This window comes from Staurois parvus, unplaced genomic scaffold (assembly GCF_062004578.1).
Source record: "Staurois parvus isolate SC_StPar_1 unplaced genomic scaffold, SC_StPar_1.0 ptg000388l, whole genome shotgun sequence".
In the NCBI taxonomy this organism is placed as follows: Eukaryota; Metazoa; Chordata; class Amphibia; order Anura; family Ranidae; genus Staurois; species Staurois parvus.
The window spans coordinates 733695-759515 of record NW_028318184.1 but is presented as its reverse complement, the minus strand read 5'-3'; the positions used below and the strand labels follow the sequence as shown (position 1 = coordinate 759515).

Here is a 25821-nt window from a genome sequence, read left to right as displayed (position 1 = left end):
CCTATGGGAGGGTTAAATATATCAGAGGGGTGTGGCTTGGGAGGAGACAAGCTGAAGTCCTTCTTCTACATATGGTGATCAGGCTGGCCACTGGTGTGCAACTCCCTATTCTTTTTGATAGATAATTTCCTTTATGTTTGGCTAACATAGACAGGTATACCTGCATCATTTCTGGCTCCACTGTTTTGCTTGCATTTGAGACTGCAGATATGATGTTCACCATGATCTGTAAAGTTTCAGAGGAGTCCGCAATGTTTTTTTTCTCACTGGTGGCTGTGGCAGTGATATTTTGAAGCAATCCCGGCAAAGCTTGCTGCACTTCCAGACTGTCTAGTACATTCTATGTTAAAGTGATGGAGAGAGGAAAGAAAAAAGTTGCTGAATTATCTTGTATACTTCTTTTTGTTCAATCTTTTCTTCACATAATCTACACTTCAATATACAGTATTCCAAGTTAAAGTGGAATTTAGTATTAGAATCTCTTCCAGTTTTTGACTGATAACCAGTCGACAATCAGCTCCCAACTAGCTCAACTTACCTTTATAAAATGATCAGATACATTTTTATATTTCAGCCATGAGCTAACAAAGTAATCAATTTTGTTTCAGTAGAAACAGTCTTAACCTTAACCCTAACCCAGGCAATACAGTCTTGAAAAAAATATTTTATTTTTCTAAATGATCTATAGACAAAATTGTAACAAAACCAACAAAGTGCTTTTTTTCCTAGTTTGACCAAAATTAGTTTAAAAACACGTGATCCTTTGCTGTTTATTTACCATGTTTCTGCCTGATGACCCATCTGCACATCCTGCTGACTACATTCCTGCAAGACCCCAGCCATCCACTGCAGACAACTGCACTCCTGGAGTCATAGGAACTTGCAGCCTCCTGTACTTCCTGGCCAGTGAATATGGAATTTTTTGGGGGCAGCCACATACCAGTAGGCTGGGCTTGTTTGGTGTATAGGAATGGGGACTGCTATAGGTGACATTACATTAGACTGTATTCATTGACCTATAGCAGCGACCATTACTGTACATTGTTTTCTATGCAGTTTTGGTTGCTTTTTGTGAAGATACATGTCTGGTGCATAATCAGTCCAAACTTTTAAAATGTTTCATATATTGGGTAGCGAGTAGCAAAATGGGCTATGGTGTGTCATTCTAAGTATGCCTATGACATGTTTGGGAAACATCTTATAAAAAAATATTAATCATATCCTTTCCACATTTTCCAAAAACTTGTAGCAAAAAATGGCATTTCTTCAAAAGACTCACCATGCCTCTTAAAATATACCTTGTGGTCATTTTGTGGGTGTCTCTACTGTCCTGTTGCTTCAGGGCCTCCAAAAATGTGATAGGTAGTAAAGAAATTAGATGTATAATATATGCCCCTACAAAGCCTGAAGGTGCTCCTTGGAGTTTGGGCCCCTCTATGTGATTAGGCTCTGAAAAAGTCTCACTCAAGTGGTATCGCCATACTTGGGTAGACTAGTAGAATGTGTTTTGGGTTGTAATTCTTATCAGGTTTCCATGGTAGTGAGCCCTTGTAGTTACTTAACTTGAGTTTCTCCAGGGCATGGAGTCTAAGCCCTAGCCTGTTTCCCCAGGGCCCCTGATGGTGGGGATGGATTTGCAGCAAACTGGAACCAGTTCATGGCCCCCAGGTACACCCAGCTGATGATGCAGAGACCACTCATGTGTGCAGAGTACAGATGATAGATGACAGAAGAGGATCCAGAAAACAAACTGAAGTCAGAGCGGGAGGCAAGCAAGTGAAAACAGTAGACAAAGTCAGGGTTGGTACACAGGAAATAAGACACAGAATACAAGTACTACAAGGCTAACTGGGAGCACAGAGAAACTAGGAAGTTTTGCAGGCAATGTGGTCTGCACTAAGCATGTCTTATATAGGCAGGGCTGGGAGGCAGTCCAGGAAGGAAGGGAAATGGATTTAAATCCACAGTATAGCAGGCGATGCCCATAGGTGAACACAGACGCCAACAACACATGAGAATAAAATCACAGGTCTAGCAGAACCACTGCAGCATGGAAGTACAAATTTTACAAACATAACTCTGCAGGCTAAACCATGACAATTCTAAGTATGCATATACAGTGTATTTTAAATATTTTATGTCAACTTTGTGTAAAAAATGTTTTTTGATTTTCTTTCCACATTTTCCAAAACCAAGGCAAAAAAATGACATCTTCAAAATACTTTGGGGTATTTGCTTTCCAAAAGATGTTTTTTTCTGTGGGTGTTTCTACGGTCGTCGTTTTTCCGGACCTCCAAAAATGTGATAGACAGTTAGGAAATTAGATGGTATTCTTTGGATTTTGGACAATTTTATGCGTATTATGGGGTATAATAAAGTATGCCTATGCTGTGTGTTACAAATATCTTATAAATTGACAACTTTGTGTAAAAAAAAATACATTTCCATTTTCTTTGCACATTTTTCAAAAATTTGTGGCAAAAAAATGGTATTTTCAAAAGACTCTTAGAAAATATGTTAGGGTGTTTTATGTCCAAAATTTTCTGTCAAGGACTGACCGGGGTAAAGAGGCTAAGGCCTCCTCTTTTAGATTCATTGGTTCATACTTTTTTGTCACTGCCACCGTTGCTTCCGCATCTTCTTGCTGTCACGCAACTGCATCCACCACAGTGTCATGGAACAAGATAGTGGGTTGTGTCCTGATTTGCTATTATGGGGCTCTCCTGACTGGGCTGCATGTCAATCTCACTATGAACTGGTCTCTTAGCAGATAATCTAATGCAGTAATATTGGCACAGTCACACACACCCATCTTTTCCAAGCACTCCCAGAGGTTCTGCAGTGCTACTACAAAATGAATGAGACTCTTATTCACCTGCTGTCTCTGGACAAAGAATCTTTTCCTCAACTCTGGGGCTATTGCATGCTCTCAAAACAGGCCCTCCAAATGTGACACAACCTGTTCCAGTGTGGCCTGTTCCTCCTCCAGCAATGCCATCACCGCTTGGCAGGCATCATCCTCTAAGGTGTTAATAGTGAGCTCCACAATCAGCTGTGCAGGAACCTGATATAGCCACACAACACTTTCTAGTCTTTCCTTCCACTCAGCCAGGGGAATAATTTAGCCATTACACTTAAGTACTAGAGCCAACGCTGATCCTAATAGTGCCATGATGCACGCTGCTCCTTCTGCAAGAAGGGACATATCATGTCAACTGCTGCCAAGTGTGGGTGGGTAAAGCATAGTGCGGTGACAGTAATCACACTAGGTCTAGTTGCAGATACCAACACTTGTATTGTAGAAATGGCTCAAATCACAAACATCCCAGTGGGAAGGCACCCGGTTGGGAACACTAACAGTTCTGTGTGGCAATGCAAAGCAGAGTGGACCCTGATGCGCTGACAGCGTCTTTCTCAGATAGTGGAATGTGGCCTGGTGAGTCTGTGTCCAACTGGGAGGATTCCTGGAGAGGCTACCCTGTCCTATCCCTACTCATCTGGAACCTTTCCCTGCCACTATTCGCTTTCCCTGACAAGTGGGTAATCTGTACCTACACTGTCCATTCACAAAATGCTCACCAAACTCAGGAACCAGAGTCTTAAATAGACTCTGCCTGACCCAAGATGGCCACCAGAGTCACATGGGGCAGTGATATTGAATCATATTGCTTCCCAGTGACCAAGAAAACAATAAAGGAGTAAGTTCCTCTTGACTTCCTCTTCCTCTGTAATGCCGCTGCAGTTTGAGTGTCACCTGCAGTGCAGAATTAACACTGCATCTGCCTACAGGTCTGATCTGGTCCACTAAAAAAAAACAGAAGGGATCTGTCCTTCCCAGCTAACTCTTTATCCCAAAATGAAAAAAAAACTGTTTGCAGCAACTGCTTATAAAGGTCTTACATAATTGAATAACTTCTGACCATTGTATGTACCCCTGTCAGTGATAATGGTAAGTGATTGGTCTCAACCATCTATCTGCTATTTTGTCTGGAGAGCTTAGATGAAAAACAACAGACTTATTAACCTGATCACCCAGTGAAAAAAAGGAAAAAAGCTTAAAAAAAAAAAAAATTAACGCGGCCACCACATTTAAGAATTGGTGAGCTGCAGTTTATTACATTTTTGGTTTTGGATTTAATACCGCATTAATCCACAAGTGTGTACATAGAAGTGAATCTGTGTGACACAGCAGTTTGTGCTGTAAATCTGCAAACACCAAAAATTCATACTAAAAATAAAGTGCTATCAGTGCTAAACCAGTGAATACTTGACAATGAGTGGTTATATTTATAGTGCTAAACGCTGATTGATATAAGATTTGGTTATTTTTATAGCAGACAGTCACTGATTTTGAATTTTATTTTTGACATTAATTTTTCATATTTGCAGATTAGATAGACTTATAGCACCAAGCGCTGTGTCACACAGATCCATTATAGTGTATCAAAAGTATTTTTTGATATTCACACATTAGCTGTCAATTTTTTTTCAATGCGTAGTATTTTATTTTAGTGCAGACTTCTCGTATACATTTGGTGCGTGTACAAGTATAATCAGTGTACAAAACAGCTTCATGTGTAAGTCTCTACATTTTTAAGCTAGCCATACATGGTTCGAATTCTGAAATCATTTTCTTTCAAAAATCTTTTCCAAGAATTTTTATTTGAATTTTGCACCGTTAGGGGCCACAGCAACCGCCGATTTTTGAGCGACCATTGAATTTGAGTGATCGGGCATGTTGGAAATTTTTTAAAAAATTAATGAATTTCTAATCAATGATGGGATAAATGTACAAGAAATGTATCAAAAAAAGAAATGAGCATGAGCTGTGACACCCTCGGATTACAAAATGCACAAAATTTCCGGTTTTCTAAAGAAAATTTGTTTGGAATTCCACTCATGTATGGCCTGCATTAGGAAAAGCTCTCTTTAGTGACAGAGGCTATTTACATTAACAAGAAAGTTTGCGATTTGCAGCCCAGAGTGCAATGATTCATTTTTATATTACTAACTGCTTTGCTGGAGTGCAATGAGTCAGACCGGTACCAGAGAATTTTGCTGTGGAGTGCACGATGAAGTACTATACATTTTTTGTGGAAATAAAAGTCATGTTGTCTCATCAACCCCTGGTATTAATAATCCATTGTTACCTGAACGTTCACCAGCTGCTGGAAAACTACTGCAGAGTAGCAGCCATTTACTGGTGGGGACCAAGTCCCATCTTCGCATTTGTAATCTATTGTGCCCAGCCATGCTGAATTAAGCATTTGACATGTCACTTTATATGTATAACCACTGGGAGTTGTAGGAAGTTGTAGGGTAGTGTCTTCCTTGCAGTTTCCTGATTGTGCTGGGGATTACAGAAATGTAAATGAGTTCATTATAGATCAGATAATACTTCATACCATAATATAGAGCCAATGCACTCCCCATTTATTGAACCAAGAAAGCTAATTGTGTGGAAAGCACTCAAGACAAAGACAAAACCCCAAAACAAGCTACTCTTTTTCTTTGTACACAACCTGATGATTGGATGTGCCTTGCAATAGATTTTTTTTATTTTAAAGATCTTCTGTCTTGATCTGGGCAAAGCAGTAATACAGATTATGCCATAAAGGTATGGATGTGACCATGCACCTATGTCCACCAATATGTCTGATCCTGGGTCATAGATACGTGAGGTGGTGCCCCAGAGTAGAGCTATTATTCCGTGCCCCCCCCCCCCCTCCCAGTTTCTAACCACAGCTAAAAGGTCATTCTTCTAATGATACAGTATCACAGTAATTGTATGCAAATTTTAAAACTCTATGGATTATTAATTGAATTAAAATATAACTAAAGGCTCCTGTGTGGTAGTCAAAATAAGTCTCAGATCCTTTAATACATATTTCAAGAGGCACAAACAATTAAAAAAAAAAATTTTACTTTCATTGAGTTAGCCAAATATTCCTACATTTGTGTCTCATAAACCCCCCCTTCCAGACACTGCAGCTCACAGTGGGAGTTACAGAGACAGCTGTGTTAATGGAGAAAACAGTAGGCAGGACTGGGTGTGGCCAGAATCCGAGTGACAAGCTACAGGCTGTAAATCAGTAGATGCTCAGCTTCTCTTTGGAGTTTATCCCCACATAATTTTTTTCACCACAAGATGTCCTCAGCCTTCCAGGTCAAATGTCACCCAATGTCAATTAGTCCATAAGACTAAGAACATACAGTGAGTGTAGGATGTCAGGGTCTACCCACTGAGGGAGTGTGCCATAGTGCCCTGCATAAATTGTGTAATGATGCTCTACTGAAAACAATCCAGCCCAGAAAAGAGACAAAGACGAAGAGGACTCTGTGGTGTCATATGCCTGTCCCAAAATCTTTAGTAAAAGATGAGTGCAAGAAAAAGCATACATACTACCTGGGGGAGTGGTGGAAGCACTGAAAATTATGTAACCCCCAAAACATTGCATATTTTCTGAAAACTGAGAGACTATAGAATTAAATTATGCCAATTGTATGTTTTATGTTGCTCTATGTTAGAGCAACTGTTGATCAAACTCTATTCTATGGCCCTAGCCCTGGGGTCACCGCTATCCACTGTCACTTGTAAACACAGAAGCCCAGCTTCTGTGTTTACAAGTGATAATGCACCTATCCCAGCAGCTCTTGCAAAACCCACTCTTCCTCTGCACTTAGACATGTTTATGGGCAGGACGGGGTGCATCGGTGTTGTGCTGCAGGCTATTGCCCGGATGTCAACTACCCACTGGATGATCTGGCTGGCCAGAGCTGCAGATGGATGTGCAAACAGTGCACTGTGTTGAAGTGTAAGACATAGCAGTGGAAGGTACTAGAGAAGGGTTGGCTGCTGACAGTTTTTTTTTTTGGTAGAGGTAAGCAGATGAGGGCAGTGGAGGGGAGAAGTGTGCACAGGTGGGGGTGTGAAGATGCAGAGGTCAGAGCTGAGCAGGAGTGGGTTCATATATACTAAGTGGAAGGGGGATACAGAGGTATCTGTGGAAGAATACAGAATGGAGGGTGTTGCAGAGAAAAAAGGTACAAAGGTTAGCTGTGGACAGAGATTAGCTATGGTGGGAGGTGCGCAGCTTGTGGAGTTGTGGAATGGGTGCAGAGGTGAGCTGTGGAAGGGGGAAAGTGTGCAGAGGTTAGTTGCAGTCAGACGGTGCAAAAGTGAACTGCGGCAGGGGGTATAGAGGTGAGTTGTGGACGTTGGATGCAAAGAGGAATTGTGGTTTGGGGATGCAGAGGTAAGTTTTGGATGGGGTGCAGAGGTTGGCTCCAGATAAGGGGGTGTAGAGATGAGCTGCGAATGAAGGGGTACAGAAGTGAGCTCTTGACATGGGGTGCAGAGGTAAGCTGCAGACGGGACTGCAGAAATGGACTGCAGATAGGGGGATGCAGAGGTGGAGTGCGGATGAAGGGGTTCAGAGGTGAGTAGTGGACAGGGTGGGTATGCAAAGGTAAATAATGGGTGTTACTTTTTAGGGGGAAAAATTTTTGACTAGACAAGATTTTCACTGTGTACTGGAGGGAAGGGAGATTTGGGAAGAATTTGGGGAGTGTCATTTATGGATGTAAGCTGGCCGGCAAGATATACATTCCTGAACCCTGCACTCTATGGGGTTGATTTACTAAAGGTAAACAGACTGTGCACATTGCAAGTGCAGTTGCGGAGGAGCTTAGTAAATGAGCGAATGTGCTGCTTCCATCTAACTTCCATCGTCCATTCAAAGCAAGCAAAAATGCTGTTTTTTTTTTATTTTTCTTGTATGCGATTGGGTATTTTTTGCAAAGTGAAGCTTCACCTCATTTACTCTGGAGCAACTGCACTTAAAAGTCTGTGTGCCTTTCGTAAATCAACAGTCTATGTGTTGTGCAGTCCCGAACCCTACTACACTGTCAAACACTCCAGCTTTTTTTACAATGCCCCTTTAAGACCCCCCCCAATGTTAGTGCAATTTGTCCACGCCCACCCTATGACTCGCAACACACCACTTTCCTGCACCTATTCTCTGACAAAAAAGCCCTGGTAAAAAATACACTAAAATTAATTTAATGCACACAAACAAATAATAATCCTCAGTATTTAAAATATAAAAGACAAGGACAAGTAAATAGATACTAAAAATGGGAAAATATTTCAAACCTCAAAATTGCAATTGTCTGTAAAAAACTGGAAATTTTTCCCAGGGCCAAAGACCAATATTGTAAATGAAAAACAAATTATCTCAAAAAGACTTCAACAGACTCTCCAGCCATTAGTAAAGACCTTCTAACATCTTTCACTCCTATAGGGCTTAATCATAGGGGCTATATTGTTGTGTGGTTTATTGTCAGGCTTGGTGTGCTCTTGCTCGTGACCCAGCAGCAGTTTTTGAACTGGCTGGTGCATCTGACAGGAGCAAGTTACTGGTGCTATTTTTATTCGGTTCAGGTGAAAAACTATGATACCCAAAAATGACCATAGGTGAACTTTTTAAAGTCTTTGCAGCTGAACATTTTGTTGGTAAGAATAAATAATGGTTCAAAATTATTCCTCTCATTTGCAATTATACCCAGTACACTATATTGCCAAAAGTATTGGGACATCCCTCCAAATCATTGGATTCAGGTGTTCCAATCACCTCCTTGACCACAGGTGCATAAAATCAAGCACCTAGGCATGCAGACTGCTACTACAAACATTTGTGAAAGAATGGGTCGCTCTCAGGAACAAAGTAAGTCCATCGATGAAATTTCCGTGCTACTAAATAATTCATGGTCAACTGTTAGTGGTATTATAGCAAAGTAGAAGCAACTGGGAACATCAGCAACTCAGCCACAAAGTGGTAGGCCATATCAAATGACAGAGCGGGGTCAGCGCATGTTGAAGTGCACGGTGCGCAGAAGTCACCAACTGTCTGCAGAGTCAATAGCTAAAGACCTCTAAATGCTATGTAGCCTTCAGATTAGCACAACAGTGTGTAGAGAGCTTCATGGAATTGGTTTACATGACCAAGCAGCTGCATCCAAGCCTTACATAACCAAGTGCAATGCAATGCAGTGGTGTAAAGCACACCACTACTGGACTCTAGAGCAGTGGACATGTTTTCTTTGGAGTGACGGATCACGCTTCTCTGTCTGGCAAGCCAATGAACACGTCTGGGTTTGGCGGTTGCCAGAAGAACAGTACTTGCCTGACTGCATTGTACCAAATGTACAGTTTGGTGAAGGGGGGATTATGGTGTGGGGTTGTTTTTCAGAGGCTGGGCTTCGCCCCTTAGTGCCAGTGAAGGGAACTCTTAAGGTGTCAGCATACCGAGACTTATGGACAATATCATGCTCCCAACTTTGTGGGAACAGTTTGAGGATAGCCCCTTCCTGTTCCTACATGACCGTGCACCAGTGCAAAAAGCAAGGTCCATAAAGACATGGATGAGCAAGTTTGGGTTGGAGGAACTTGACTGGCCTGCACAGAGTCCTAACCTCAACTTGATAGAACACTTTTGGGATGAATTAGAACAGAGACTGCGAGCCAGGTCTTCTCGTCCAACATCAGTGCTTAACCGCACAAATGTGCTTCTGGAAGAATGGTCAAACATTCCCATAGACACACCTCTAAACCTTGTGGATAGCCTTCCCAGAAGATCTGAAGCTTTTATAGCTGCAAAGGGTTGGCCAACTCAATATTTCACCCTACGAACTAAAACTGGGATGCTATTAAAGTTCATGTGTGTGTAAAGGCAGGCATCCCAATATTTTTGACAATATAGTGTATGTGTTATACAATTATTAGTGGGGGAGGGTTTAAAAATGTAAACTTTTTATTTTTTATTTTACTCAAATGTATTGCTACCACAAGAGGGCTGACAAACCACCTATGTCATATCATGCTACAAATGATAGGTTCTCTTTAATGAGACATCAGGTTTCTATCTAGTTTCACACCTGCACTGAGCAGATTGAGTATAAACTGTGCTCAATCAGTTTTTTCCGGGGTAGTGGTTGGACAGCTTTGAACCTGGAAATTCTGAGTTCTTTGCTTTTGGTTTAACATCATTGTGCAGGGGAGATCAGGGAATGGAAATTATCTGGTCTCCTGCCGCCAGGCCCATATTGGGGGGGGGGGGTTGCCTCCCCTTCTAGATTGTAGTTGCACCCCCAGGTCTCTGTGGGTGCATCCATTGATCCATGAGCCAGTCTGGTGAGGACAATAGAAGAAAAGAGGAAAGGAGGGACTCTGATGGGGACATTGGATGTAAAGGGAAGCTGTAATGGGGACAATTGATATAAGGGGCACTCTGATGGCAGCAATTGATGTAAAGGGAAACTATGATGGGGCAGTTGATATAAGGGGGCACTCTGATGTGGACAGTTTATGTAAGGGATCACTCTGATGAGGCAATTGATGTACGGGGGCACTCTGATGTGGACAATTTATGTAAGAGGTCACTGAGATGGGGCAATTGATGTATAACTCAGTGTGCAAAAGGAACTGTATACCAGCATGGTGCTTTGCGCTGCTGTACAGCAACATGCAATTCTGCTTTTTAGCACAGCTTACTAAATCGCAGCTCTGGGTGCATTGCATTGCGAACTGGACACATAGATTGTTTTCTATGTGTCCTAGGAAGACCTGCATTTATCCAGTGTGTTAAAATGCAGGTCCCACAATAGGGAGTTAATATACTATAGGCAAATAGACTGTGCACTTTTGCAAGTGCAGTTGCTCCAGAGATCTTAGAAAATGAGGTAAAAGTTCACTTTATAAAGAATACGCAATCACATGCAAGGAAAATTTAAAAAAAGCAGCATTTTTGTTTGCACGTGATTGGATGATGGAAGTCAGCAGAGCTCCCATTCATTTACTAATATAGCACTACCCCCTTAGGAGTCACTAAGTTATTTTCGGGCTCCCTGTCATTTTTGACCCCACTCTGCAAACTCAACTCCTGCTGACACCACTGTACACTTCTGGCCATGGAAAACCCTCTGATTGTGTCAGGAATGGACTCGCCAATGGTGGTGGGACTCACCTGCCTTGTGGGCTGCAGTACCAAGGCTGGCCAGTGCGTGCTCTCAGCAGCCAGAATCTCACTCCTGCAATCAGGCCATCACCTGAGGCTGATTGGAGGAGATGTATTTAAGCAGGACCAGGCCTAAGATCAGGGCCTTGGTGTATGTTTCCCATGAGCCCCTGTACCTGCAGCCTGTCTGCTTCCTGCCTGATCCTGATCCTGGTTTGATCCTGACTCTGAGCGAACTCCGCCTGTCCTGACCTCGGCTATTCCTGACTACTCTTCCGCCTGCTCCTTGTACCTTGCCTGCCCGTTTGCTACCGACCCGGCCTGCCCGACTACGTTTAGTATAGTTCTTATTGTTATCTGTTGGAGGTTTGGTTTGTTTGCGCTGTGTTTATGTTTAGTCTTGCACTGCGTTTATGTATTGTTTAGTCTTTAATAAATTGTATTGTTTATACTATACCTGAAGCCTGCATTTCCCTGTGTCAGTCCACACATCTCTGGTCATACCTGGAGCCCTGACAGGTTGTTACCAAAAAACAGACTCACATAAAGTTTAGAGAGAACTCAAATTTTGTGTATATCAAAGTTAAATGAAAGCACAGTAAAGAAACAAAGCAATATGTGTGCGCATAACAACAGGTATCGCTCTTTAAGCATAAGTCAATACACACAGCAAAAAAAAAATCTCAATCAGTTCTAGATGTCCTGCAATTCAGAATTTAACCAATAGCCTCAGCCCTAAAATGTTTCTTTTATCAGTGAGCAGAGAAACTACCAATGAGTAAGGCTAGCTCACTTTGGGCTCTCAGAGGCTGTTGACATGGTTCAATTCTCAGGCAAAGAAAGAGCTCTTTAATAAGAAAGGTCAGTGTCCCTTTGATTGCAGTGAAAGATCTTCTGTGCGCTCTGTGGGGCCCAAGTTGGTGCACTACCAGAATTCAGATCTTCGTGGATGCAAAAGGTGGAAGTTCCTTAACCACTTCAATACCAGGCACTTTTACCCCCTTCCTGCCCAGGCCAATTTTCAGCTTTCAGCGCTCTCTCATTTTGAATGACAATTGCGCAGTCATGCAATACGTACCCAAACAAATTTTTATAATTTTGTTCATACAACTAGAGCTTTTTTTTGGTGGTATTTAATTTGGTGGTTTTATTACTTGCTAAATAATGAAAAAAGACCAACAATCTTGAAAAAAAAAAACATGTTTTCTTGGTTTCTTTGGTGAAAATAACCCAAATCAGTATTTATTATTTAGTCTGTAAGAAAGTTATAGAATTCACAAACTATGGTATATATCAGAACTTTGATCAATCCTGAAGTACTGATGACCAGTCTAATTTCTTGAGGCCCAAAAATGTCAGGACAGTACAGACATCCCAAAAACGACCCCTTTTTGCAAAGTAGACATTTTGAGGCATGGTGAGTTTTTTGAAGTTGTAATTTTTTTTGTCATAATTTTTTGGAAAATAAGGAAATGAAAAAAAACATCATCATCATATAACTGGTGCTGCGGTGATCACGGACACTGACTTGTGACAGTGCGAAAAATAAAAAAAATATTTTTTTTCAATTTATTCATTCATTTATTTTTTATTAATTTTTTTTCTTTTTTTAAAGTTTTTTTTCATAACATACTGTGAGCAGAGTAGTATAATATTACCATAGTAATTTGTACTACTCTGAGAAAGTGATCAGTATTTTTTTTTTTTACACATTATGATTGATATAGCAAATAATGCCTTTGCTATAAGCAAGCATTTATTTGAATGAATTTGATTCATTCAGATTTTTTGCTGTGATTAGCTATGATTGGCCACAGCTAATCACATGACACAGATGGGCTGTGTTTGGCTCAGTCTGTACATGTGATCACTGTGACCAGTCACAGTTAGTGACACAATTGTATACAATAGATGGCATAAAAGGAAGCCATCCATTGTTTACAATTGTCATGTGACCTGCTGTGATTGGTCACATGGTACTGGCAACAGGCTGGTACACAGATCTGTCTTCGGCTGACAGATGCAGATTTTAAACAGGGGGTGTAAGGAAATATGGCTTATTAACTGGCATCCATTTTGTATAATGCCTCCATTTCTAGATGTGTGAACAGTTTCAATTTTGTAACTTCTCTCTCGTTTCCTTAGATTAGTTTCATTTCTCTAAATGGAACCACCCTCAACTATTTGCAGTTTCTGTTCATCATGTAACTATATTGATAAGAATGGAATGTTTCATTGGTCATCCTGAGATTAAGAAATGCATACTGAGTTCTGTATAACCATTGTTGTCATGCAATAAACTTTCAGAGATTTAGCTTGCACACTATGGTGTCCGGAGCTTTATTTCTCCCAGGCCTGAGGGTGAAAATAAAGAGGACAGAGCTACAGACATAGGTTGAATCCTTGCAATCTGGTGTCGAGAAGTGGGATTAAAGGTGTGGCCGGTCAGATAAACTTAGCCAGTCTTAGTTTTACCTGGATTGTCCCCCTTTAAGACCCAGGGATAGTAGCCCAAGTTTCCATTTCAGATTGTTGGATCTCACGGAGAGTCTTTGAGGTGGGTCCTCAAAGGGAATTCAGAGGTTTTGGGAACCTCTGGGGAAAAATTGCCTAGGCAGGTATAATTGTGAATTCACAGAAGTCTGTGTTTATTTTGCCATTTTAGAAGTATAAGTGCTTATTTGCTGTATGTTAAGAAACTGTTAAGTAGTAATTTGTGTTACAGTATAGGGATATTACAAGGTCCATACTTTTAAGTGTTAAACTCCTGAAATGTTGAGAAGGCTTTGTCGGCATTACAGCCTCTCCGCTTCAGAGACTGACACGGTAATAGTTATTGCTTTGCCTAACAGCTGTTTTTGCGTCAAAGATGGGTATATCTAAGGTGAGAGATCTCTACCCAAACATTAAGCTTAAGCATAAAGTGTTAAGTGATATTGCTGGAAAAAAAAAGACAATATATCCTGAATTGTCTAGGTTAACTCGCAAGGAGTATGTATCAACGGTATTGTTATGTGATACAATATCTGAAAGCAGCAGGTTTTCACTGGCTGAAATATCTGTCTGGTCACACTGCGGAGCACACTAACTTAGATCTTCACTCTTTACCCCTCCACCGTCAAGTTATACAAAAGTATATTCAGCTTTGCCTAAAAGAGAGGATGATTTTTTTTTTCTCCTCAGATCTTCAAGGACAGACAGACTATCACAATCTCTCTTAGTTCAGGCAGAAAAACACAGAGTCCTGATAGTACAGAAAGGGAGAAGGGAGGGGTACAAGGAGGAGGGGAAGAGAGCCATACGAGACAAACAGTATTCACAGCAGAACATGAAATTAATAATTGATGGAATTTTGGGATATGACATGGACTCAGGGTTTGACTGGACAAAGGTGTCTACAATATATGTGTCAACGCCTATGGTAGTGAGCTCTATAGATCCACAGCTTGGAGTTCCCCAGGACGCGGAGTCTAAGCCTCAGCGTGCTTGTTCACCAGGGCCCCTGATGGTGGGGATGGACTTGCAGCAGGCTGGGACCAGGTCGCTGCCCCCAGGTACACCCAGCTGAGATGGAGGAGACCGCTAGCGGGAGCAGGGTACAACGGGAGAATACACAGGGAATCCAGTGGGCAAGCCTAGGTCAGGACAGGCGGAAAACAAGCAAGGTCAGGAACGAAGCCGGGGTCGGTACACAGACAACACAGGATTCACAGCAGAAACACATGGGAGCTCCAACAACAAGAAGTTGCTCAGGCAGAGTGGCCTAGTCTGAGCACATCTTATATAGACAGGCAGACAAGGAGGTGGGACAGGAAGTGATGGAAGGGAAGAAAATAAAACCCAGAGGACAGCAGACAACGCCCATTGAAGCACAGACAAACACCCATGTGAAACACCCTGATTCGGAGCAGCAAGGAGGTAAGAATAAACAAACCAGAGGCTGCAGGCTAACTTGTGACAGTATCCCCCCTCTTACAAGGTCTCCCCACTTTTTTAGGACCAGGCTTAAGGGGAATCTTCTGATGAAAAAATTCCACCAGAAGGGGTGTAGAAACATCAGTAGAAGGAATCCAACACCTCTCCTCAGGACCATATCCCTTCCAGTCAATAAGATACAAGAGCCTCCCTCTGATGAATTTAGAATCCAACATTTGCTTGACTTCATACTGATCCGAAGTACTCGCTATTGGGGAAGGATGACGACGGGAAAATCTGTTGATGATATACGGTCTCAGAAGAGAAACATGGAAAACATTAGAGATTCTCAAATGTGAAGGGAGGTGAAGTTTAAAAGCAACATGATTGAGCAGGCGAAGGATGGTAAAGGGACCAATGGCCCGAGGAGCAAATTTCATAAAGGGTACCTGTAGACGGATACTCTTGGTAGAGAGCCAAACCTTGTCACCCGGGAAAAATTTGGGACTCACCCGGTGATGACAGTCTGCAGCTACTTTGTACTTGGAAGCTGACAGATGTAAGTTCTTGGAAATATTTGCCTCAGAAGGAGTAAGAATAGGAGAACATACTACAGGAAACTGGGCTGGAGCAGACACCAATAACCAGGATGAAGGGTCTGGTGAGGAGGCTGCCAGGGAGGGCACAGGAGTAGGCGTGAAGGCTTTGATTTGTACAGTGGGCAAAATAAGCTGTGCAGAACAGAAACCTTGGGTAATACAAGGAACAGAAGGCCCTGTAGGGTGTAGGGGGGCAGGACAGGGGACAGAGGGTACAGTAGCTACTAATGTAGAAACCACGGCTGGGTCCAAAGCAGCTGAAGGGAGTTTTGGGGTCTCAGCATGCAGAGCACATGAATCTGGGAACTCAGATGGTACAGAGGTCACATATGTTGGGACCTCCACCCACCCAGAAGGTAGCAATATAGGAGCTCTGAGCTGCAAAGTATGTAAAGGGACCGAAGATTTGGACAGCAAAGAGGGTAAGGAACTAGAGGTGGACAGGACCGGAAGGGGGCCCACAATAAGAGTAGGCAGGGGAGCAGCATTGCTACAAGAAACATCTTGTAAGGTCTGGCAATGTTGAGGGAGCATCAGAGAGGTGGTGGCCTCAGCCACGGGTACAGTGTGGGGTGGGTGGACAGAACATGACTTAATTAGATGACCTTCAGCCCCACAGTAAAGTCATAGACCAAATCTTAGGCGACGTGATCGCTCTTGTGGAGTAAGGTGTGTTCAGCCGAACTGCATGGGCTCTTCAGATGTCGGTATGGTAGCAGAGGTAAGTTGATCAGTGACTTTCTGGAAAACAGGAGCAAAAGAACCCACTTGAGGGTGACGTGGATGAGCCCTTTCCAGATCTTGCTCCTGGAAGCGGATATCGATCTGGATGCTAAGAGCAATAAAGTCATCCAAGGTGGTGGGTATGGTTCTTCCAGCTAGTTTGTCCTTAATACCAAAAGGTTTCAGAGAGGGCCTCATTATTCCATGCCAGTTCCAAAGCTAAGGTGCGACACTGAACTGCATATTGTCCAACAGTCCTGCTACCTTGACGAAGCCAAAGAAGAGCTCCTGTGGCAGATGAAGTCCTGCCGGGCACATCAAAGGTTTTACGGAAAACTTGCAGGAAGGCTGGGAGGCTGCAAATAGTTGGATCTTGTCACTGCCACAGTGGTGAGGCCAAAGCCATTGCTTCACCAGAAAGGAGGGAAATCATATACGCCACCTTAGAATGGTTAGTAAAAAATGGTGAGCTACTAGCTCGAAGTGAATTGAGCACTGATTGATGAAGCCCCAACAAGCTTTGAGATCACCAGAGAAGTGAGGCGGTGGAGGCAGCTAGAGTCTCTAAGGACAGTGCTGCACTGGGGGGAACAGCGGAAGTTGGATCAGCGGGAACAGGAGCAGGGGGGAAGAAGTGGACACAACCTATAGCTGATCCAACTGGGAGGAGAGTTTCTGCAGACAGTGCATGATTTCTTCCTGAAAGGCCTGCTGGACCTCGACTCTCAGCGCCAAACCTTGAAGTTGTTCCAGGAGAGGCTGCGGTGTCTCCGAAGAGCTCATGGCCTGAGCAAACTGTCAACGCCTATGGTAGTGTGCTCTATAGATCCACAGCTTGGGGTTCCCCAGGGCCCCTGATGGTGGGGATGGACTTGCAGCAGGCTGGGACCAGGTCATGGTCCCCAGGTACACCCAGCTGAGGTGGAGGAGACCGCTAGCGGGAGCAGGGTACAACAGGAGAAGACACAGGGAATCCAATGGGAAAGCTGAGGTCAGGACAAGCGGAAAACAAGCAAGGTCAGGAACGAAGCCGGGGTCGGTACACAGATAGACAAAACAGGATTCACAGCGGAAACACATGGGAGCTCCAACAACAAGAAGTTGCTCAGGCAGAGTAGTCTGAGCACATCTTATATAGACAGGCAGACAAGGAGGCAGAACAGGAAGAGATGGAAGGGAAGGAAATAAAACCAGAGGACAGCAGACGATGCCCATAGAAGCACAGACAAACACACATGTGAAGGAATCAGGAGCAGCAAGGAGGTAAGAATAAACAAACAAAAGGGTGCTGGCTAACTTGTGACAATATGTTCTAGGTGATCCTGGAACCCCAGCAGCCACTCATGTATGGCTGAAGGAAGACATTTAGAGAAAGGTGTGAGAGTAGGTGACAGCCGAGATAGAGAGAATATGGGAGAGTAGGAAATCATTCCTGTAATATAAAAAAAAATACATAATTAGCAACTGCTGTTTGTAAGCAAGGAACAAAAGAGACAGTGGCAGAGTATGTGGAAAGATTTAGAAAAGTTTGGAAGGAAGAAGCTGGGATGGATATGGTAAGTGCAGAAATGGGCACTATATGTATCCAAGCCTTGATGGCAGGATGCAGATTTGAAATTTTGCTGTTGGAAAGACAGCTTAAGACAGAGATGGATGCAGATATGTTTGAAAAACAAGTGATGGAGAAAGACGCCGCTGGATGTTTTGAGGTCTCCAAATTTACCAACAAAGTATATTTTCAGGGGATACAACATAGTTATAATCCTAGAGAAAGAGGTAGCAACAGAAATAGGGGACAAGAGTAGAATGTGAACCTTCAGACGGTATCACTGGGACATGTGCAAAAACCTGGGAAACACCCCCTTTGAGTATTTCAGACTCTCTCAGGAAAGGTTCCAAAGTGAAACATTCTTTCAAAATCATATCAGGATGCTCTGTCAATTTGCTAGGCAGAGATCTGTTGGGAAAATTCAAGGCCACAATCAGAGTAAGTGAGAAGGGAGGGGTGCACATGGAGTCATCTCACTGTTTTGTTTGCGTGAAAAATTTAGACAAAGTGAAGCCTGAAGTCTGTGCCAACAGTAATCTAGATGAAGGGTATATTCTCTGTATACCTTACAAGGCCAGACTCAAACCTGGAATTGGTCCAGTATATCAAAAGCAGTATCCTTTGTCACAAGGAGATTGATGGTACTTACCATTTAGTGCAAGATCTCAGGGCCATTAACAATCTCATTATTCCAATTGCACCCACTGTCCCAGATGTGCCCTCATTGATTACCTCCATTCCACACGATACACAGTATTATACTGTGATCAATTTAAGCAAAGTTTTTTTTATTCCGTCCAAGTTGACAAAGAGACACAACTACTGTTATGTTTTAAGCTGGCCAACAAACAGTTAACCTGGGCCAGATTGCCCTAAGGCTATGTGAATTCTCCTGGTATACAAGATAGCGAGCGCTCTCTAACAATGTCAGCAGCTAGAACACTATAGGCAACCACAGTGCCTCAGAAATATATCAATATGACCTTAAAACAATAAAGTGCAGCGCTTAACCAGGTGAGGAAGACAATAAGTAAGTAACCACAGTGAGTGCTTAACCAAGTAAAAAAGTCAATGTGTAGGTATCCGCAGTAAATCACTGCATGGATGCGAATTCCCACGGCCTCCACTCTGTCAAAATAGTAGAAATGCGCACTCACCGGAAACGCATAGGATATGCGCATGTGTGATTATGCATCACAGGCAATGGGAACATCAGAGGTTAGGCAGCCAGGCATCTCCCTCATGGTGGGTCATCACAGACTCTTTGATAAGGTCCAGGGGTCCCCTTAAGGTCAGCCAGGTGTAGTAAAGGAATCTCCTCTCAGGATGGCAAAAGTGTTTTCACTGTGGGAATGAAAGCTCCAATAGGAGCCCCAGAGACAGATGCCAGAAATAGTGTAGTATGTCCAAAAATCAGTGCTTTATTGAAAAAGGTAACAGGGCAGTAACAGGGCAGTATGCATGTAAATCATATATTAACATAGATATGCAGCAGTACTGACCCTTGATAGTGATGACCGCCGGGCCTCCTCGTGGCTCCGGCGGTGGAATGACGTCACGCTCTGCACAGCTCCTCCTAAGGCCTTTCGTGCTACAGGCACATCATCAGAGGGGAGGCTGTACAGGAGCGTGACCGACGTCAGTGTTAAAATAGAAAAAACGGCACATGCGCAGTTAGCCGCGGCCATTTTCCCGGAGAAAGCATCTACTGCGCATGCGCGAGCACGCTGCCGTGCTCGCGCATGCGCAGTAGATGCTTTCTCCGGGAAAATGGCCGCGGCTAACTGCGCATGTGCCGTTTTTTCTATTTTAACACTGACGTCGGTCACGCTCCTGTACAGCCTCCCCTCTGATGATGTGCCTGTAGCACGAAAGGCCTTAGGAGGAGCTGTGCAGAGCGTGACGTCATTCCACCCCCGGAGCCACGAGGAGGCCCGGCGGTCATCACTATCAAGGGTCAGTACTGCTGCATATCTATGTTAATATATGATTTACATGCATACTGCCCTGTTACTGCCCTGTTACCTTTTTCAATAAAGCACTGATTTTTGGACATACTACACTATTTCTGGCATCTGTCTCTGGGGCTCCTATTGGAGCTTTCATTCCCACAGTGAAAACACTTTTGCCATCCTGAGAGGAGATTCCTTTACTACACCTGGCTGACCTTAAGGGGACCCCTGGACCTTATCAAAGAGTCTGTGATGACCCACCATGAGGGAGATGCCTGGCTGCCTAACCTCTGATGTTCCCATTGCCTGTGATGCATAATCACACATGCGCATATCCTATATGTGAATTCTCCGGCTGTATATTCCATGGCCCTCCGAGAATCTTTAAAGGGTTGGGAACCCCACCATGGTTCCACATTGCTCAAGTACGTGGATGACATTACTTTGTTCACCCAACAGGGAGGCTTGTAGGTAGGACAGTATATCTCTGTTAAATTTTCTGGGTACAAAAGGGACACAACGTGGCAAGGCATAAGGTGCAATGTTGTCAAATTTTGGTGGATTACTTGGGTTTTATTCTGTCACAAGACACCAGAATGGTGAGCCAGTCCAGGATCCTAGCCATTATGGGTCTGCCCCACCCGAAAACTAAAAAGGAAATGTTCTCCTTCCTTGGTATGGTCAACTATTGTTTCCGTTGGATACCTGACTGCTCCCATTATGACAACATACTCAGGCAGCACACAAAGACTGAGGCTTCAGACCTCATTAAGTGGGAATAAGTATCCACCAATGCCTACCAAATCTTGAGGTCCTCACTAGTTTCCTCTTCTGCTCTGGGTTTTGATGTTGATTTTCATGTATATGCTCGTGATAATTGTAAAACCATGATGGCAGTGGTCGCTCAGGATCATGGAGAATATATGAGGCCAGTAGCCTATTTTTCAAAAGTAGTGCCAAGTCTGGTGCAGGGCATGCCGGCATGTCTAAGAGCCCTGGCCACCTGTGCCATGGCGGTAGAGGACTCAATGAGTGTGACTCTGGGACATAAAGCCATCCTTCACACTGCTCATCATGTACTGCATATCCTTAAGAACCTTACTACTCAGCACATGACAGCATAAAGGGCAAGTGGTTATGAAGTGATTTTGACATCAGCTGCTAATTTGGAAGTAAAATATGCAGGTTCTAATTCAGATCCCTTAGCTATGTTAAATTGTTTGCTAGGGATAAAGGGTGAAACTGATAATCCACCAGAGGAACATGGCTGTGTTCAGGTAATACATGAGTACACCATTCTCAGAATAGATATGCAACAAAAGGGTTGATATTAGATGCAAATGATCTAATGCCGAAAGGAGGTATAACAGGACTCCCATGTCACAGTGCACAGTTCTATGGCATAGGACATTGGGGTTGGCAGGTAGTGAGAGATGAAATACAGGAAAGATTTTTTGCAAAGGAAGTCATCCCTCGATGAGGATGTCTGGTAAGTATAGACTTGGACATAGGACCAACATTTACCTCAAAGGTTACACACGAGGTAACCAAACTGATGAGTATTGACTGGAAGTTCCACATACCCTACCATCCACAGAGTTCTGCTCAGGTAGAAAGGGCAAATAAGACCCTGAAGGAGAAACTAAGGAAGGTAACAGGTGGGACATTTAAGGGATGGGAGGTGTCTCTGCCAGCTGTTCTGGCTGAGATGAGGATGACATCTAATAAAGTCACCAAATTTTCCTTTTTGAAATTTTTATGGGCAGGCCATTCCCCACCCCCTAGACAAGAGGTCCTTTGCTGGTTATGCCAGGTGATTTAGATATATCCAGGAATCGATTAGGGTATCGAATGGTGTATACGGTGATGTCTCTCTTTTGTTTTCTTTTTTTCCACAGATAATCCAACCCACCCGTACAAGCCAGGAGATTGGGTAGTGGCTAAGGAACTTCACAGACACAAAACCACAGATCCACCATACAGGAAACCTACTATAGTGATGGCTGTGATGAGAGCTGCAGTTCTGACTGATTCCAACTTCTGGATCCCAGAACCACCAAAGAACCAATGGAACAAGAAAATGAGACAGAACTATAGACAGCCTCCTATTTTCAGGATGCTGCTTCATCCAGAGACAGCCCGGAAGAATTTTCTTTTGATCGGGTTATCTCTCAGTGATAACTTTTTCAGTGGCTTACTGGGCTAGCTACTGCTACTATCACCAAGGAGAATGGCCACCAATCTGTGGCCACAACAGTAAGACTGTGAATGACACTGAACTAATAAAAAAAGAGCAGAACAGATCATTGACTATAAATATGTCACTATTGAAATTTAAGTATAGGTATGCCAAGCTCTCAGGAATTGAGAGTTGTTGGGTTTGCAGTATGTTCCACCCTGAAACTGTGAACATTCTTTTGTATGCTGCACCACAAAATGTGACATCAATGTTTATTGGTAATCTGAATATCATCCTTAGAAATGTTACTACAAGGCCTAAATTTGAAGTGTTGGGAGTTATGACGGAACCTGAATGGTGTTTTCATTTAGGCAACTAATCAAATGAAGGAAAGAATTTTTGTAGTAAGTCTAAATTTAATGTCACTGGGAAGTTATCTGAGGATGGTAACTTTGTACAAGTAAATACCACTAAGAATAGATAACAAAAAACAAAAGAAACATAACTACAGGTACTTTTTTTAATGTTGAATTTGAATGTTGTATTGAGGAAACAGGTGCTCATGAATGAAATGAAAATAGAACAAATGGGTACATCATTGACCGAGTTGTGTGAGTCTACTACTGGCTATGAGTGTTGTACATGGATATATAACACATCTGCTGAGATCCCAGACTGCTATGAAGTCATTGAGAATCATAGAGCCCGGGTAAATGTTTTACAAGCTTGATGGTTTAAGAAAGTAGGACAGGGCTACAGACTTAGGTTGAATCCTTGCAGGGGGGGTTTAAGGGGAGGGCAGAAACATTTGGTGGTAAGGGTTAGTTCCTCTTTAGGCCACAGTAGCAAATGGCAACAATAAAGGTGCCCCTTGATAAATGTGGGCCACTTGCAAGAGAAGCAGTGATATGGCTTGACCTGCAGAGGGCAGACACAGCAGTAGGCTCTTGTAACTGGATTATGTTGAAGGTGTGTTTGCTAATAGGCCGGGTGAACTAGGCCTCAACATGTGTAACTTGTGAACAATGTCAGTAACTAGGTAGAGAATGGCCGGCTTGAACAATGTCAGTGACAACTCAAATGACTTGAGAATGGGACTCTCACTTGTGGCATCATTCAGGTAACTGGCAGTCTGTCTGTAGATGGGGGCCCCCAGCGGTTCTGCAGGTCCTTCTTCAGAGATCGCTCCTGATAGCAGCACTCCGTATCACTGACCAACAGGGTGGTCCTCCAGACTCGTCAGCGGTCAGTGATTCCTCCCCTATCCTCCACTCTCTTCCTCTGCGGCCCGGTGCGGTCCTCCACTACTCTGCACAGCCTTCTCCTCACACCCTTCTCCCAGCTCTGCCAGCTGGACTCCAATCTTCAGAGTGGGTATGATCAAAATTTAGACTTTGTTATGCTGTATAATGTATGTGTTTTTTGTATAAAATTTTCATGTGTCTTGATTGTAATCTGCGTGTATATTGTTTCAGCAGTCTTATATTGAGATCCAAACTCCTGATGAAATGGGGTTTTACCCGCAAAATGCGTCAACCTTTTATACATTGATCTCAAGACTAGATGAACAGCTACTTTGGATGGCTAACATACCTATGTGTTTTAAATAGTTTTTATGGCCATGTTGTGTCAGACATGGAATAAAGTGTTAATATTTTATATATAATTTGTATTCCTTGTTTATATCATACCTTTGGCAGTATACAAAAAATTCCATCTTCGTATAGCCTTTAGTAAATCAACCCCTAGGTGCGAGCAAGCCCCAAGTTTATGATATGTAACAAAGGATCAGAAACATTTGTCCATGCAACAAGTAAAAAATTTCCTGGTACAGTATATTTTCATCACATCATCCATCTCTTGCCCTTAGGACTGAGCTACTTAGGCATAAGACTAATTTGTCTTACCTTTAACATATTTGACAGTCATGCTATCGCTTTGGACACTGTCATTCAGACTATTGTAGACCACACAGCTGGCAGTGGATCCATCACAACTGACAGGCACATTTGTGGAATAACAATTTGAATTTGGTTCTGCAAGTAAATATACAGTGTAAGAAAATGAGACACTTCTATGCAAAAGTGCATTAACACTAAGGAGAAAAATGTATTTTTTTATGGAAAACAAAGTGTGATGTTAACATAGGAGTAGTTGTTATGTCATGATGTGATATTACGGAAGGGTGCTGGCAACAATCTTTAATTATATACGTGGTTTAAAGTGTATGTCCAACACAAGGCCTCTATCAGAGCCTTTTTCATTCAGTTATTTTCCAAACTGAAAAAAGTCCAGGATGAGATGATTTCTGCCAAATTTAAGGATTATGATGTCCTAGTCACGCAACACGCTGTTTCAAATAAAGACTAGCTTCTTTGATTTATATGTACTTCCCTGTCTGGGATTGCTTGTATGTTTAACTGCTTCCCGACCGCCCTATAGCAGAAATACTGCTACAAGGTGGCACGGGTGTGCTAAATCACGTATATATGTGATTTTGCATTTCTGGGTAGGGGGCGTGTGCCCTACCTGCGCCGCCATTCGCAGCTGCGGCTGTCAATCACAGGGTCTCGGCCGGTGATTGCAGAGCATCTCTGATGGGGAGGAAAACTGTTTGTAAACAAAACAGTTCTCCTCTCTGTCAACTCGTGCATACTGCTTTGGATGGCTGTGTGCAGCACAGCCATGCAAAGCAGTGTGCTTACAGTGAAGCACACAGACACAGCACTTAGTAAAACAGCACACAGTTAACCTTTTGATCGTCCCTCATGTTAACCCCTTCCTGCCCAGTGCCATTATTACAGTGTTAGTGCTTTTTTTTTAGAACTGATCGCTGTATTGGTGTCACTGGGGATATCAGATGATAAATACTGTGTGAGCTGTGATTGGTCACAGCTTGTCACATGGTACAAGGCTTTTGTGAATAGCCTTGTACCATGTGACCTCTGTGATCATTCAAAGATTTCACACATAGTAAGCAATGATGTCAGAAGTGACATCTTGCTTACTATTATTCATGTGATCAATGATTGGCCAATCAATGATCACATGATCGGGACCTCACACAGAGGTTCCGTACAGCGATTGGTGCTCCGCTGTGTCCTCAGGACTCAGGACACAGGCAATAAAACCTGGAAGCAGACTGGTTTCTATGCAGAGCTGCATCAGTTTTAGTAAATTACCCCATTGTATACTATACAGGCAGTAAGATGCAATATTTTTCATTATAGTTGCATTTTAAAGCTCAGTTGAAGTCAAAGAAATAGATATGCGGTCAGAAATTACTATGGGTGGGAAGAATGGAAGGGTCAAAGTCATCAGAAGTATTAAATAGACATTCAATGGTAACACCAAGATGCGTTTCATGGCCAATGATATGCCATGTCATCAGTTTATGAAGTGTTTCACAGAGGTTCAGTGCTTCCTGGTTGCTTAGGACATCAGGAACTGATGAAATGGTATATTAGCCAAGAACCCATCTTTGGTGTTACCAATAAATTCAGTGCTTCTGATGACTTTGCCCCTTCCATGGCCACCACTCCACACTATCAAGGGTGCCTCTGCCTCATAAACCCCTAAGGGACATTTTCTCTCCACCCATCCCCTAACATCTCTCCGGAGGACCTAGGGCTGGGTCTCCCAGAGACACCGAGTGAGAGCGCTCGCTTCCTGCATGGAGATGTTCTTCACATGCAAAATTGGAAGGTTGCATTTACCATACATTTTGGTTACTTCCAACCTTACCAAATTTATGTTATTTTCATCTTTGTCAAATCATTACACTTTTAAAAATACTGTATATTTACTGTACTATAAGGCTCTCCTATCTCTTCTCTTTTTTTTTTTTGGTGAGCATTGCAGAGTTTTTGTCTCCATCACAGTTCCTATG

The 25821-nt window shown here is 42.9% G+C and overlaps 1 protein-coding gene across 1 annotated transcript in view; it reads right to left on the bottom strand.

Moving 5' to 3' along the window:
- Positions 1–25821, bottom strand: part of LOC149455745 (adhesion G protein-coupled receptor F5-like) — a 100407-nt gene that overhangs the window by 25989 nt on the left and 48597 nt on the right. Inside the window, exons 9-11 of the mRNA XM_089685849.1 lie at positions 23840–23968; positions 5151–5350; positions 161–340 (exon numbers count right to left, since the gene is read on the bottom strand). Coding sequence (XP_089541975.1) covers positions 161–340; positions 5151–5350; positions 23840–23968 — 509 coding nt within the window. The remainder of the gene's footprint in view (positions 1–160; positions 341–5150; positions 5351–23839; positions 23969–25821) is intronic.